The 16,982-nt window shown below is 34.5% G+C and overlaps 1 protein-coding gene across 5 annotated transcripts in view; it reads right to left on the bottom strand.

The window, feature by feature from the left end:
• Positions 1-16,982, bottom strand: part of LOC125236672 (cytochrome P450 4C1-like) — a 28,546-nt gene that overhangs the window by 2,044 nt on the left and 9,520 nt on the right. For all 5 annotated transcript variants that reach the window (XM_048143571.1, XM_048143568.1, XM_048143567.1 and 2 more), the window contains 5 exons: positions 15,974-16,159; positions 5,887-5,962; positions 1,614-1,911; positions 628-696; positions 122-290 (listed from right to left, as the gene is read on the bottom strand). In XM_048143571.1, the coding sequence (XP_047999528.1) occupies positions 122-290; positions 628-696; positions 1,614-1,911; positions 5,887-5,962; positions 15,974-16,159 (798 nt within the window). The remainder of the gene's footprint in view (positions 1-121; positions 291-627; positions 697-1,613; positions 1,912-5,886; positions 5,963-15,973; positions 16,160-16,982) is intronic.

The following is a 16,982-nucleotide window of genomic DNA, read 5'->3' as shown; positions in this document are numbered from 1 at the left end:
CGTTTATCAGACGATATCGGAATGTCAGTTATTCGAAACTTTTATTTCTTGCTTTTAACTTACAAGCCGATACAGTCTGGCAAACTGATAACCTGTGGGCCCATTCAGTGGCTATACATACCAATATCGATATCCTCAATGACAGTGCGCTGCATCATTGGTCCGATAGGGAACAGTCTGATGACCTCCTTAAACACCATGTCTAAGTAAGGCATGCGTTTGATATCCTCGTCAGTCACAGGCCTGTCTTCGTCGCCCATAACTTCTTTAATCTCTTTGTACAGTTTTTCCTGTAACATTAATTTATAAACATGTAAAATTCCTATCATACTTTTCATTCTGTGTCCAATTTAATTACAAATTATTAACAGAATATCTACCTACTTTACAAGCCTAAAGGCTTTGATCTTCTCAAATCTCAATCTCATACTGGCATTACTGGCTTTATAATCTTGTGCTCCAAACTATCTCTGTTTTGCCCAATGGTTGACTGGTAGAGAATGCCTGAAGGCGTTAAGTCCGCCATTTGTACTTTTTATTGTTAATTTGTGCAATAGAGTTTAAATAAATCAATAAATAAAAACTAAACAGAAAATAAAATTGTTTTAAATAAATATAATTGATTACCTGGCACTCTGGGTGGTAAGCCATCATCAATAAAATAAAAGAACCTATATTCGCTGGTGGCTCCTGACCCTGTAAAATGTTATCATTAGTTAGCATTGTCTTTATTTCATAATCAAAACGCCTTTTTGAGCTTACCACTATTACAAGACTTAGTTAATCTTAGAAAGATAGAGTTAGGGCCGCTTGCATCAAACCGTCTGTGACTGTCAAAGCGTTCGTTAAATTTTATTGTATGGGAAGTTACATAGTCGTCTGCTGTGTCTGTCGAATGTGGTTGATGCAACTGGCCCTTAATCTTAGACATAGTTAAGTAATCTGTGTAAAACTTTCTTGTCATATTTATTTATCTGTATTTCATAGCAGCCATTTGTAGCTATTGGTTTTTAGGGTTCCGTAGTCAACTAGGAACCCTTATAGTTTCGCCATGTCTGTCTGTCCGTCCGTCCGTCCGTCCGTCCGTCCGTCCGTCCGTCCGCGGATAATCTCAGTAACCGTTAGCACTAGAAAGCTGAAATTTGGTACTAATATGTATATGAATAACGCCGACAAAGTGCAAAAATAAAAAATGGAAAAAAATGTTTTATTAGGGTACCCCCCCTACATGTAAAGTGGGGGCTGATTTTTTTTTTCATTCCAACCCTAACGTGTGATATATTGTTGGATAGGTATTTAAAAATGAATAAGGGTTTGCTAAGATCGTTTTTTGATAATATTTATATTTTCGGAAATAATCGCTCCTAAAGGAAAAAAGAGTGCGTCCCCCCCCTCTAACTTTTGAACCATATGTTTAAAAAATATGAAAAAAATCACAAAAGTAGAACTTTATAAAGACTTTCTAGGAAAATTGTTTTGAACTTGATAGGTTCAGTAGTTTTTGAGAAAAATACGGAAAACTACGGAACCCTACACTGAGCGTGGCCCGACACGCTCTTGGCCGGTTTTTAATTTTTTCTATTACTTAATTTTTCAAAAATAGCCTCACTTACCGTTGTAAATACAGTAAATATTTGTTTTAACATCTCATCATAATTCGCAGGTCTTTCCAAAATTATCTTATCTACAGTACTAAGACCTTCATTATCACTTAAGTCCGTTTTACTTTCGTTAATTTCAACAAAGTTTGTATCCTTTAAGTTTTTCAGTCTATATTTGACCACGGCGTCTGCCATACCGTTTATTTTTTGTATGAACCTTTTATTCTTAGAGTAGTATGGTGAAAACCAATAGTAAGGTTCAATTTGTAGGTACCATGTCGTCATTCTCATGAATGTGTCTGCGTACATCCTGTAACAAAGCTAGATTTGTGTCAAAAACGATTTAATACTGGACTGACAAAGCCCATACAAAAAAGCGTACCCCTGTAATGTATGGGCCTTTTAAACTTAAAACTAGATGGCGCTGTTTGCAGCTTGGAAGTGGCCAAAATCATATTTTCCCCAAATGTTAATGAATGTTTTTATTTTTTAAGAACAAATGACATATGCTGCTGCATATTATGTGCTGTATTATTTTTCTGTACAATAAAGTGTTTACTTACTTACTTACTTACATATTTCTTTATTTTAAAATCATGATGTCACGTCAATACACATTTTGAAAAAAAAAATTGTGGGCATCATCAGTGTAGTTATGATAGTATTTAATAGGTGGCGCTAAAAAATCGAGGTACGATTCTTAGTATGAAGTATATAAAGCCTCCCATACAACCATTTCAGTCGCAAAATCTTCAAATCAGTAACTAACTGTCAAATGTGACATAACGCGTGGTAACGTCGTGCAAACAATGCGACCGTATTGTTACAATAACAAAGTGTATTCGTCGTGTGCACTCGTTACGGTAACAAAATGTGTACGAATTTGTGGCTGTCAATGTCACTGTCAGAATGACTTTTAACGACACTTTATTAGTCGACGTTTGCACACATAACGGTAACAACATGTGGACGAATTTGTGGCTGTCATTGTCACTGTCAGAACGGTTTCTAACAGTGACATTGACAGAATTTGTACACACATGTGTAGGTCTGATTACCGAACTGCTCCTAAACCACTGTAACCGCAAATGACAATCTGAAATACGAAGGTTTCTCAAACTTTCTTGTGAAGTTGTGGACTGGTTGCTTTGAATCATTTAAATATGAGCGAATTAAATAATAATAAACGACGACGACCATTTAAGCACTCTTCGACATTTTATAGAAATGTGGGAAAGTTAAGAAAAGTGCAGAATGATAATACAAATAGATAAGCACTTTATAGTTACTTAATGTATTAAATATATAATTTTTAATTCTTATTGATAAAAATGAAGTGCAGTGTTGCTTTACACAATAAAAGTAGGAATCAAATGAAATAGAGTATTTACTGTGATATTAATAGAATTTCTGTTGCGCAATGATAGTTTTTTCAGTACAGATGCTGCTTTTTACACGCAGTAGTGCGAGCAAATCAAGCAATGATTCATTTCTTGTCTGGTCGAAACTCTTAGCTTGGATTTAGGTACTGAAAATCGTCATACGATACACGTGCGAAAAGGACATTCACAACTCGTGTCGATTTAAAACACCCCTTTCGTTCGTGTATTAATTTATCGCTACTCGTATCGATTTTCCTCTTTTCCGCACTCGTATCTACAAGTATTTTGTTTGGGTTACAAAAAAAAAACATTTTATTTACTCTACTACGTTTTATTTATGTCTCTTTAACATTACAAATTTGTAGACACTTATCTATACAAAAATCTTGACAAAAGAAGTACAGATCGCTGAAATTAATGTTGATAGTAATATTATTGACGACTACTTCAACAAGTGTCAATTGTGAAATGCCGCAAAATACTAGTTGCTCTATAGAAGACCATAATAATATGATCCCCGATCCTTTACAACCCAGCAGCTCGGTACGCACGTTACATTTTTTTTTAAATCTTCTTTAGTGAGGGCAACTGAGTACGACGGCATATTTAATTGTTTATAAAGTTTGAGGATACCTGGAAAAAAATAATACAAGAATTACGCCATTTTGAAAACAGCTTTCGGTCACGCGTGTACGCTGCGACCATTTTGCGACCGTTTGTCGACCGTTTGGTGACCGTTTGGCGACTGTTTTTTACATGGAATATTACCGTCTTAATCCATGTTTTGACAACTTTATTGGTTTTCTAGGCATTATTTTTAATATTTCAGTATAGTGTATGCACCGGAGCACTAAAACTTCACCAATCAATGTACATAACACGCAAACACCGAGTAGTCAATAATATTATTACTGGTTAAACTGAGGTAAATTGATGGCGCGTTGATAAATTTAGACTTATTTTATGAAATCACTCGAGCAATTTAATTGGCCATGGTAATTAGCCCACATTATATTACAAATGCAAACAATATTTATCTTTAACAAATTCTTACGCCATTACATTTTAATGTCAAATGGTTTTATTTCTTTTTTACTTTGACGTCTCTGACAGTCGCCATTTGAAAAGAATGAAATGAACGAATGATTTTCGGAAAGTAGTCGCCAAACGGTAACAATGTGTGCACGCGTAGTGCACACTTCTGTCACTTCTGTGACCATTTGTGCCTGTTACCAATCGTCCCCATTTGGGTCGCCGCGACTAAACGTCGACCGTACTGCGACTAAACATTGAGACCCGAAGACCTGTGTGTACACAAAATAGGAGGATTTGCGTAGGAACGGCGACCGATTATGGTTATATGGGCTATATAAATAAATAAATAAATATTAAATATTATAGGAAATTCTTACACAGATTGACTGAGGCCCACGGTAAGCTCAAGAAGGCTTGTGTTGTGGGTACTCAGATAACGCTATATATAATATATAAATACTTATATACGTAGAAAACATCCATGACTCAGGAACAAATATCTGTGCTCAACACACAAATAAATTCCCTTACCGGGATTCGAACCCGGGACCGCGGCGCAGCAGGCAGGGTCACTACCGACTGCGCCAGACCGGCCGTCAATATAAATAATCCTTGATTTGTGTTATACGCTACGCGACAACATTTCCATCTCCATCACTTAAATTGGCAGTTATCAGTTGTAATGTGTGTCTCCAGAAATGTACAGTGGTCGTTTGTCTCCTATCACGTAAAAACATACCTAATCAAAGGGAATAAGTACTATAGAAACATTCTTTTTTTTAATATTGTCTTCGGTTACCGCGATAGTTACTCATGAAATAAAACTATGGAAACGGATTAAATCGCGTATAATGAATTTAAAATACATCCCGACGCGCTACGGCTTGGGATCCAGTAGTACATCTGATAATGGAACAAGCACGACGAAGGCTGTGAGGCATTTGTGTTGTATGGTGTTGGACATTTGCAGTTTGTTTCTTTGTCAATTTTGTGTAGATTAATTGGTTAATTTTTTTTTTTTTTTTTTTTAACAGAGTAATGGTAAAATTTTTTGAATATTGTATAACTGGCTTTATTAATAGTGTGTGAACCTGCCTTAGAAATCTATATTATTTGTGGTCATGGTTCGTTAATATTTCTTGTAAGTGGGTAGCTTTTGCACATTTTAATTTTTCCTCAGTCACCCGTTGACCACGAACGCTGTAAAGAGTTCGAAACGTCGGGATGTATTTTAAATTCATTATACGCGATTTAATCCGTTTCCATAGTTTTATTCTTTTTTTTTTTTTTTTTTTTTTTAGGTACGGGTCAGTACACAAGACCACAATACAGAGATATCTTGCACCAACCACGCTGTATTAAAGACATTTACAGAAAAAATGCGTACAACATGAGTATAAAGATATACAATCATTTGCCTGCTTACATAAAGTCACTAGAGGGTAATAGGTTTAATAATGTATTAAGAAGCTGGCTTCTTGACCACTGCTTTTATAGCATAACTGATTACAGTCATGGCTTACAAAGAATGACATTAACATTAAAAATTGTTACGAGTACTTTTTGAAAATGTTTTATTAATGTTTTACTATTGTCTGTTATAATATTTATTTTAGTGTTAAATGTAGTCTTACGTACGTAATTTAAGATTTTGTGTTAATGCATCATTAACAATGTACCTACAAATTTGCATGCTGTTTATGAACAGCAGAATAAGGTGAAACTGTTGTATTTTTATTATTAACCTAAGACCCTTGTTATACCCTTTTTCTGCAAATAAAACATTTCTATTTCTATTTCTATTTCTACATTTACTGCCATCTTTTGACACAGAATGAAAACTTTCGGAATCTCAATTATTTACTTACTGATGCGTGTCATCCATAATTTCCTGGAGGTAGGGAAGGCTCAACGTTTGTTCTCTGTTCAAGCCGAATAAAGTTCCTAAAATAATAGTTTCAGATAATTTTGTGCCACGACACGTCAAAACTTACCTAAATATAAACCAAAACAGAAAACTTACCTCAAGAGCTATCCGGTCTTGCTACTACTGGGAAAATAACTTAATTCTATAACAGTACTTTTTATGTCACCAAAAATTAAGTTTGGTAATTTGGTATAGTTTTTTTAGTTAAGCCACCAAAATTTGTGACGAGAAACGTATAATATAATAAAAAAAGATTATTTTAATTCATTAAAAATCAGGCGAAAATGGTATCAGGACTTTTGTTTTAAATTCGACTACTTTAATTTATGACCTTTATAACACATTAAGAAACCACCTATATTTGTGAATGATACTTCGTAGTAGCAAAAAGCGGACTAAATAAATTAGTTATGACACAAGCAATAAAAGGACAAGTGAAGTTATAGTTGTTTTGTATCTACATTATGTGTTGAAACACTATTTCTACTGAAACCACCCTAAAAACAAAACGGAAGTTCAATATTTTACTAGCTCGGAATAACATTCAGGGCAAAAATTATATCAGCAAAAAAATTGGAACAGACTTTTCGTTAAGATCAAAATAAAGAAGAATAAAAAATAATCCACCTTTAAATGCACGCCAAGAAGCGCTAAAACCTGTACTGAAAGAAATATTTTCATATTTTTCATTTACCTACAAACTCTACTATTGACTATGTCATTTTCTGCATTATTTCAAAAGTTAGTTATTCATTCGTATTTTCATTACTGTATCGCGGTATAATAATATATTTCGCCACCTTTACTATCGCTTAAATAGCTCAGTTATAGTAAGCGTAAGACGATGGGCGCGCTCCTGACCTGACGTGGTGGGTTCGATCCTCGGCAGTGGAAATCTTTTTTTTTCTTGTTATTATTTTTTTAATCTTTTATATCCTTTTCAACCCTCTCTTTTTAAATATTGATTTTTTTAGTATTAGATTTACAATCCATTTCATGCAATAAGTTTAAAAATTGTCTTTCAGTATTAGTATTGATTGAAGGTAACCTAAGGTTCAACATCGTTCCTACTAACCGCAATACTCTGTCTTAGCTAACCATCGCTAGACGTTATGCCCTTGTAATAAGGATTACAAATGTACAGTGACAGTTGTCCGGTATGACATAGATTTATATATTATTAAGCTAGATTGAGTTGTTAGGCCAAAAAGTGTGTCCACATGAGAGGGTAAAGTTGGGGCTGGTGTCCCTCTCGCACTTATTGCCACTGTCAAAATTATTTGAATGACGTCATCACTGTCAGTATTTGGGGATACCAGTCAATATTCAAAGTTACTACCAAATCTACTAATACCAGATTAAAGGTTTTTTTAATTGCGCAAATCTTTGGTTTTATGGCTTCATAATAATGACTTACCAATTCGTTACAAGGTATTAATATCCTTGCCTCGATATAAGACAAAACTAATTTAAGAAGTTTATAAACTTAGTTATCATACAGGTAAAAATACTACTACTATAGTAATCTCTTTAACACTGGTCACACGTGCGAGAGGGACACCAGCCCCAACTTTGACCCTCTCATGTGGACACACTTTTACTATATTGATTTAAACTAACACGATTTGCACTCATAATTTTAGAACAAAACGGGACTTAATCGCGTAAACACTTACATTTATATTAGGCCCGACGTTTCGAACATCACATTATGTTCGTGGTCACGGGTAGACTGGCGAGGAATTGCATCAACATCTTCTAGCCGCGCGAGTTTCTCGAACTACCCGCACTACACTTTTACTTTTACTAGTCTGATAAGAACGCCTTTCTGCACCGGTGATAAAGTTCAATTTAATATGGCAAAAAAAGTGTGAGCTCAGTCCCTATTGAAAGTCCATGGTATGACTCAATGAAAAATTAGCTAAATAGTAATCAGAAAACAAGCAAAAAGGGTAGAATATATTTCTATAAGTTATTTCTTTGGATTACATTACAAAATGAAGTATTATAATGTATAGGTAATAATACATTATAATACTCGTTGTAATTGTATAGATTTAAATAAATAATTTTATTAGTTCAAATTAATGACCGTCAAGGAACAAAAGCTATTGAGTCGCTATTAGACCGTTTTCACATTATCCGATCCGATAACGGATGTCGGAAGGATATCAATAGAAGAATCCAAGATTCCGCCTGTAATGTAGGTATGAGATATCGGTCCGACATCCGATATCGGATCGGATAATGTGAAAACGCACTTAGGTCTACATTTTACACTTTTTAAAACCAAGATTAATTAGAGTCAGTTGTATGGTCGGTATGTAGTGTAAATAAAAAGTCGAAAAGTCGTAGGTCTATTTGCTATGTATTTTATATTTCAATAGGCAGGCTTTTGTACCCATATTACAGTACTTTCAATATGTGCTACCCTATAATTAAATTTGAACACTGGCGTAGACACTTCTAATATTATTTGAATGGCATTACCAACATTAAATCTCCTTTTGAAAATAAATTTTAAAGAATATCCCACTTATCAGATCATAGCCACTGGTATTTAATTTAAAACAAATGCCTATAATAAATAAATCCGATTAACCTTTGGGTTGTCTGCTGTCGAATTTAATTATTTTATTTGCATAGAAAATATTTTAATTTGTTTCCTTCCAGCTCGAGATTCTTGGAAGCCCTGTAAATTTTTCTTTGTGACAACAAGATATGACATTTATTTCAGGAAATTTACACATACATACATTACATACATTTATTGTAAAAAACGGAGTACAAGTGACCAAGATAAAGATGATACAGTAGGGTATTTTTAAAGTTTATGTAATGAAGAAGTAAAATTGCGGCCTTTTTTAGGTATTTTTATTTATGGAATAAATTGGAAATATCTACTACCTACATACTTATTATATATTGGTAGCGGCTCCATTCGTTCAATATTCGTTCGCAATTCATTTTGACATATAAGTCATTTGAGCATATTATGACAAAAGGTATTTTGATAAATAGTTTTTAGTGTGTCGCAGTTCCATTTGCAATTTTGATACCTAGGTCTTTATACACTAAGTTGGTTATGGCATGAACGATTTTTTTCCTAAGCAGATAAGAAGTTAACGTTATTAGCATCAACAAGAATGTTATAAATGCAATTTAGACCCAGATTTTCAAAACATTTTTGTTATGAATTGTGCGTCCTTGTATTTAATGTCATTGCAGTAGCTTGTACTCATCAACTTATAATATAAATAAAACATTAAAAACCGGCCAAGAGCGTGTCGGGCCACGCTCAGTGTAGGGTTCCGTAGTTTTCCGTATTTTTCTCAAAAACTACTGAACCTATCAAGTTCAAAACAATTTTCCTAGAAAGTCTTTATAAAGTTCTACTTTTGTGATTTTTTTCATATTTTTTAAACATAGGGTTCAAAAGTTAGAGGGGGGGGACGCACTTTTTTTTCCTTTAGGAGCGATTATTTCTGAAAATATTAATATTATCAAAAAACGATCTTTGTAAACCCTTATTCATTTTTAAATGCCTATCCAACAATATATCACACGTTGGGGTTGAAATGAAAAAAAATATCAGCCCCCTCTTTACATGTAGGGGGGGGTACCCTAATAAAACATTTTTTTCCATTTTTTATTTTTGCACTTTGTTGGCGTGATTGATATACATATTGGTACCAAATTTCAGCTTTCTAGTGCTAACGGTTACTGAGATTATCCGCGGACGGACGGACGGACGGACGGACGGACGGACAGACAGACATGGCGAAACTATAAGGGTTCCTAGTTGACTACGGAACCCTAAAAAATAAATTAAAAAGCTGTAATATCTACGTATGCGACGACTGAGATTTGAACTCGTGACCTGTGGCTTGTAAGTCTAACGATAATCGCCGGGGCTATACCTGGCCGTGACATATGGGTCGAAATTAGACTTTGCATAGCTTTCGCGTGTTTGTAACAAGCGTTGCTTCAACGATTCTGAAGAATGGAAGAATACATTTCACAAGATGACGGAGATCTGTCAAGTGGTAGAAGAGAAAAACGTGAGATAGATGTATGTACTGACAAGTATAATACTCTTTTCGACGACTGTCAAATCGCATGCCTAAAATAGATATGTAATTTTTTAAATTACTTTGGACTTTATTATCGGTGGGAAACATCTGTTTTTAATCTACCTAAAATATTACTTATGTAGAAACAGGCATGTAATGAGGAGGAACACTCAAAGGATATGACAGATGGCGCCACTCTATTAGTCCGTGAGACGTCAGAGCGAGAAGCTGATAATTATGTTTTTTCTCTCTCTCACATATGAATGACAGTGACATGCCTAGACTTGCATAGGCGCCGCCTGGCGGGGTAAAATGTCAGTGTGCCTCCTCATTTACGTTAATGTGTAATAGAAGAACAGAATAAAAAGCATGCGACACGGCTCATCACCTACTCTCGGCCCAGCTCCACTGGCGTGGTGGTTTGCCATATAGATTCCTAAATGTAAGACACTAAGGTCCAAACCAAACCACGCAAAAAATGTAAATATATTATTAAATTAAAGTATTAAATAAGGTCAAACTTATTGGGTGGATTATCATGCTGTTAATATTGTTAAATAGGGACAATAAAAGTCAACCTCGTACTATTATCTGTTTCGAATTTGCCTGGTCAAATATTTAGATTTTTTATTTCCATATAAATATGTTGGTGGTTTTTATATGTTAAATATCTGAAAAATTATGTCCTATTCATTTCTGCTTAAAAATATCTGTTATTATATCAGCTCTAGAGCACGTTAGACAAAATTCAAAAATTCTATATCAATAAAAATAGTCTTATTTCCCGTCATATGTTTAGGTGGCTTCGGGTTGTAAACCTTAAAACAGATTTTTTAGGGTTCCGTAGCCAAAATGGCAAAAACGGAACCCTTATAGTTTCGTCATGTCCGTCTGTCCGTCTGTCCGTCTGTCCGTCTGTCCGTCTGTCCGTCTGTCACAGCCGATTTACTCGGAAACTATAAGTACTACAGTGATGAAATTTGATGGGAATATGTGTTGTATGAACCGCTACAAAATTATGACACTAAATAGTAAAAAAAAGAATTGGGGGTGGGGCCCCCCATACATGTAACTGAGGGATGAAAATTTTTTTTTCGATGTACATACCCGTGTGGGGTATCAATGGAAAGGTCTTTTAAAATGATATAAAGTTTTCTAAAAAACATTTTTCTTAAAGTGAACGGATTTTGAGATATCAGCTCTCAAAGTCGTAAAAAGTATGTCCCCCCCCCCTCTATTTTTATAACTACGGGGTATAAAATTCTAAAAAAAATAGAGGTGATGCATGCTAATTAACTCTTTCAACGATTTTTGGTTTGATCAAAGTATCTCTTATAGTTTTTGAGATAGGTTGATTTAACTGTAATTTTGGCAGGTGTATAAATTGACATAATAAGTTTATTATATTTGCTGCTACGGAACCCTTTGTGCGCGAGCCCGACTCGCACTTGGCCGGTTTTTTCTACATGTTTCCACCATTAAATTACTGTGAGGTATTTTGCTGAAAGAAAACGCTTATTTTCTGGGCGTAGTTTTTTTAATATCTTCCATTCCAAACTATTGGTGGATTCGAAAATATAGGTTTTTTAAATTGCGATTAAGCGCTGTATATGAAATAAAACTACTGTTATAGAATTATTTTCAAAAATATCGTACCGGTCTTAGGCTATTAATCTTTTAGGCCCACTTGCGCCAACCACTTAAGAGGATACGGTAGCGAAAATGTTAAAATGGAAAGGAGCCCCCCCCCCCCCCCTTTCAACTTGGGAATTTTAGTTAAATATACAAGTGTTATTAACTAGATATATCGAAAAAAAAATGTCAATTAAGAACAACTCAGTCAAAACTTCAAAAGATATTTCAAAAAAATCTTTAAAATCGAGGTTCCGCTCTCGACTCTTTCCTCCTTCAAAACTAAATCAATCGGAACGAAATTTGAGAATCTGAATAACAATGAAATAATCTATGTCGGACCGTTTAGCTTTTTTGGTTAATTGTTACCAATCTTGAGTATCACATCTTTTTTGCGCCACAATGAAAAAGGCCGTTTTTGGAAATTTGATGATGATGATGAATTTGATTTGATGATTTGATTTGATTGGCTCTAGAGTCTTTAAAAAGCAGAATATCCAAAAAGGGCAATTTTTTTTTTGTTGTATGGTACCAAATTTGGCATGTCCTACCTCTTCTGACAAAGATTGCACAAATTCTATATAACTTTTTTACAGACGTTTGATATTTATGCATAAATAAATAAATTGCCTTTCAGAAATTATTAGTTTTGAATGAATATTAGTCATATTTTTTATAAAAATTTCTGTTTGAAGTCAACAAAAGTGTTGTTTTTCCCATGTCCTACCATGAAGTACAAATGTTTCATATGCGTTAAAATGTTATTTTTGTATCATAACAATATGTTTTTATTTACTTAAATATTTTTTTGTACATTAATTTCTAATTTAAATAACGCTTTATCTATCATAAATAGTTTTAGATTACTAAAAAATCATTTCAAACATAAACAACAAAAAGTAGCTCTGTGGAAAATCCTACTGAGTTACGGAGCAATTTCGTCAATATTTACTTATTTTACTACTAAAGTGGTAGGTTATTTTTTATTCTGGCAACATTATAATGTCTTGCCGTGTACGCCATATTGGTTATTTGTTGTCAGTCGCAAGTCACAACTCGTGAAAGAAGGATTTGTTAGAGCGTGTTTTAGAGGTCCGTTTCTGAGTTCCACATAGTGACTACGTTTTCGAAGGTATGTTGTATATTTTATTAAGAAACTACCTGTTCATATTACTAGTTAGTTTATCTATTTTAATAATATATAACGTTTATGGGAAGAGTCTGTATAGTTTAATTTACAACCAGAATTTTGTTTCTCAAAGGCGTAACCGTTACGTTCCGTTGAGAAATATTGTTTCTCAGTGGATGAAAAAGTAACTCAGTGGAACGATAAAGCCGCGTTATAAGTACACGTTTATATTTTTACGGTTTCCATCTTACTCAATACTTTAGTACTTTACGATACATGTGTGGAATTAAAAGAGGAAATTCGTAACGAGTGGCGATAAATTAAAACACCGAAGGGAGTGTTTTAAATTGACAAGAGTTACTATCTTTCCCTTCTCGTACTTATATCGTATTATCGTTATGATGTTTTTCCATCCGTAACATATGACCCTTTGAAGTTTCGACCTGACAAGAAATATGTTTTGTTTTATGTTTTAATGTTTATTTGGGCACAAACGGTACATGTTTCTTATAGCTAAAGTAAATACATAATTTATGAACCAATACAGTTGCCACCACTTAATATATCATTAAAGACTAACTAATACGGAATCGGTAAACCTTCGTCAGGCATAAATGGAAGTGTACGAGTGTAACCGCCGGGAACACTCATATCTGACGAAGGATACGATGATAGCGTTACAATAAACTTAAGTTAAACCGTTCTTTTTTTAAATATAATGAATAATATATTGTTACTATTTAAATAATAAAACTATTGTGGTTGGCTTCGTTTCCTTTTCAAGAAAAAGTGTACGTTTCACACATTTCTTCAAAGTATTTACATTATGGGCTCATTTTACTTTATGCTTTAACTTTAACATCATATACATGAAAAAAAATATGGTCACTTTTTTATATGGAAAGTGTTATTATTTTCATGAATGCGATGGAATATGCAGTTTACGTTTTAAAATGAGTCCAAAAAATACATATTTTGAAGACACTGAATATGTAAACTTTTTCTGAAAAAGCTCAGTTAATTAAAAAAAAAATCATTTGAGATATTAACATCCACGTAAAAACAGTTTGCTTAATCGTTTGACGTAGTTAAATAGCTCCATGTTGATCGCACCCTTAGTTTTATGTTACGTTCCACTGAGAAATTGTCCTAGCAATTTCTTAGACGTAAATTTAAATTTTTATAAGATTTTGTTAGCCTTACCTACCTGTGAGTATGATATTATATAAATCTAACATCTTCTTTACATTTAATAGGAGTTTATAGTTAATTTTTCTACAGATTTTTATGTTTTTACGAAAAAGTTTTGAAGTTTTTTGACCATAATGTCACTCAGTGGATATGTAAAAGTGATTTTTAGAGGGTTCTTTTGTGTTTATTCTACTGTTTTAAAAAAAATTAAGTTAATTTTGTTAAGGTTTTTAATATTAATAAAAGATTTCATATATATGCGTCTTTTTTTGTTATTTTTATACATTATTAAGTTTGTAACTCAGTGGATCACCCAGCTCCAGAAACACCGATTAAAGTTCATTTTTTTCTCAGTTCTTACACAAATGCTATTGATTTCATTGAATTTTATGTAGATGAATGACTAATAAACACGAAAAAACCATTTTTATCATTCAAACTAACAACATTTATAAAACCACAAGTTTTTCAAAACGCTACAACAAAATAAAAATCCGCCCAAAAATCAAAACGGTCCGACACAGATAAAAATAATAACAATCTGTGTTGAAATAATCAATGCTCTATCTTCGGTTCTTCGGGAGGAAATAGTCGAGCGCGTTTGTATGGAGAATCGACCCCTGATACGGTAGGGGTCAAGTCTTCTCAGGATTAGTGGCCTGACAAATGTCAAATTCCATATAAAATGGTGGGATAATCCTCGGGTTAACCTTACATTTTCGTTGGTGCAAGTGAGCCTTAGTAAAGTTACAAAGAAAGAATCATATCTGGGATGATGTAAATCATCGATCAGTCATTTGTTTCGTTTCAAATATCGAACGTTTTAAAAGTCAACTGACAGTCAATCACTGGTTGATATTACCTCTTACTCGAATTTAGAATATATCTGTACATATTGTAGTACCTAGATAAAGAACCTAAAGAAACCTAGAGAAACGCATTATGGTTGGCATGGTGGATGGAGGACGGGGAAGTGGCCATCCACCGACCCGCTGGGTGGACAGCGTTAAGAAGGCCTGCCAGGGTTTAACACAGGCGCCTATTATGAGGACTGCAGAAGACCGTGCGGAGTGGAGAGCTTTGGTGCGAAAAATAACGACCTCATGTGGTCGCGACCCTCAGCCATGAGGAACCGAGGAAGAAGAGATAAAGATCTCTCTCGCATTCCCCTTTTACCTCTTTCCATATCATAAAATAATTCTATTGTTTTAATGCCTCTCATTGTGCACCAGTCACATATAGGTACCTATACAGTGCGTAAACGTAATAAGGGCGATAAATGAAACCAGGCATATAATTCAATATTGTTATCATTAATTAAGAGGTGTTTTTGAGTTACTCTTAATTTTTAGCCCATAATTAATTTTTGAAAAATTTCCCAGCAGCAATGTACTGTAAACGTGGTTGCGATGACAATCAATGACAACTGTCAACGAGCGTTTAACGCGAGTGTGTTTGCATTACGTTGCGGGACTAATTAATTTGTATGAATAAAAAGAATATTTCAATTTTAAGTAAAAGTTATCTAATTCAACTTTTTATGTCCTATACTCACCACCGTTAAAAGGTTCGCCCGTATTAGGTTTACACCCTGTATACCCTGTTTTTATTGAATTCCGTTTACTTTAAGGAAAGGTTCTTTAGGTCAAAAACAATTAATTTCTCTAAGAAACTAGCTTCGTAACTCTTACGGTTATCGAATTATTAAAAAAAAAATACTGAACTCGTGTGTGGCATCCCTTACCACTTCCTTATGTTATTTGTTTTGACATTTGCCGTCAGACACTTGACACTGACTTTAATGTTATGATTAAGATCCCCTCACACTAATTAATTCATTAATTGTGTGTGGAAAGGAATTTTTTTTTTCGAATTTAACGAAAAGCGATATACAGGTTGGTTCCTGATGATTAACCTAAGTACGTGTCGAATTTAACGGAAACCAATAAAAACACGGTGTATAACTATTATGAAACGAGGATCTAATAGTAATCATTTCTTACGGCAAACAGCGTACGTAGTCGTCTTGACAACTTCATCGTACACATCAAATGATTTCCCCGCAGGCCGACTCCTGAGTGTTCCCAGCAAATGTCCAGTTTCATCATTGAATGCGTTGCTGTAGTTTTTTGTAGCTGTGATGGTATAATTCGAGCTTATCAGCTTTCTGCGCTGACGCCATATTGGACCTTAATATGAAAATAAGATTAAGTACAAATTACAGAATTTATTGCCAAAGGTACAGCGGGACAAATCTCGACTGGGGGACAATTGTAACTAATCTAATTTTTCCATTATTACACTATGATGTTCAGTTCTGCAAGTATCCACTATACACATCTACCATATATAACCGGTGGACATCACTCTATTTAATAATGCAAACATTGTAAAACATAAAAAAATGGACCAGTTACATTTGTCCCCCAGTCGAGATGCCCCGCTGTACCTTATACAGTGTGTTACTGTGTTACCATCAAGTAAGCATTTTTAATAAAGGAACGTTTTCTGACTTACTTATTTAACGTAACCATGCCCTTAGTTACAAAATTAATTTTGATTTTATAAACTTTCTAACATATATTTTATGATTTAAAAAAGCGCAGACGCTGGTCAAGAGATGGCGGTGACAACTCATTAGCTCATTCATCATGTCAGCCCTTTATTGCCCACTGCTGAGCATAGGCCTCTCTTCTAGTACGCCATGTATCCCGGTCCTGAGCTAGTCTCATCCAGTTGTGACCCGCAACCTTGCGGATGTCGTCCACCCAACGAGCTAACGGATGCCAAGCACTTCTTACGTCTGTAAGCGGCCACCATTCCGTTAACATTTTAGTCCACCTACCATCACTCTGCCTAGCAACATGTCCCGCCCAACTCCATTTTAGTTTGGTAATGACGAAACCAACGTCTTGCACCTTGGTGCGACGACGGATCTCGACATTCCTTACCCGATTTCGAATCTTGATACCGAGCTCTCTGTGCAACTCGGATCTTATGCACAGCCTTCTT

The sequence above is a fragment of the Leguminivora glycinivorella genome, chromosome 19 (genome assembly GCF_023078275.1).
Source record: "Leguminivora glycinivorella isolate SPB_JAAS2020 chromosome 19, LegGlyc_1.1, whole genome shotgun sequence".
NCBI classification, from domain to species: domain Eukaryota; kingdom Metazoa; phylum Arthropoda; class Insecta; order Lepidoptera; family Tortricidae; genus Leguminivora; species Leguminivora glycinivorella.
The sequence above is the reverse complement of the archived record's forward strand: the minus strand, read 5'-3'. Positions and strand labels throughout refer to the sequence as shown.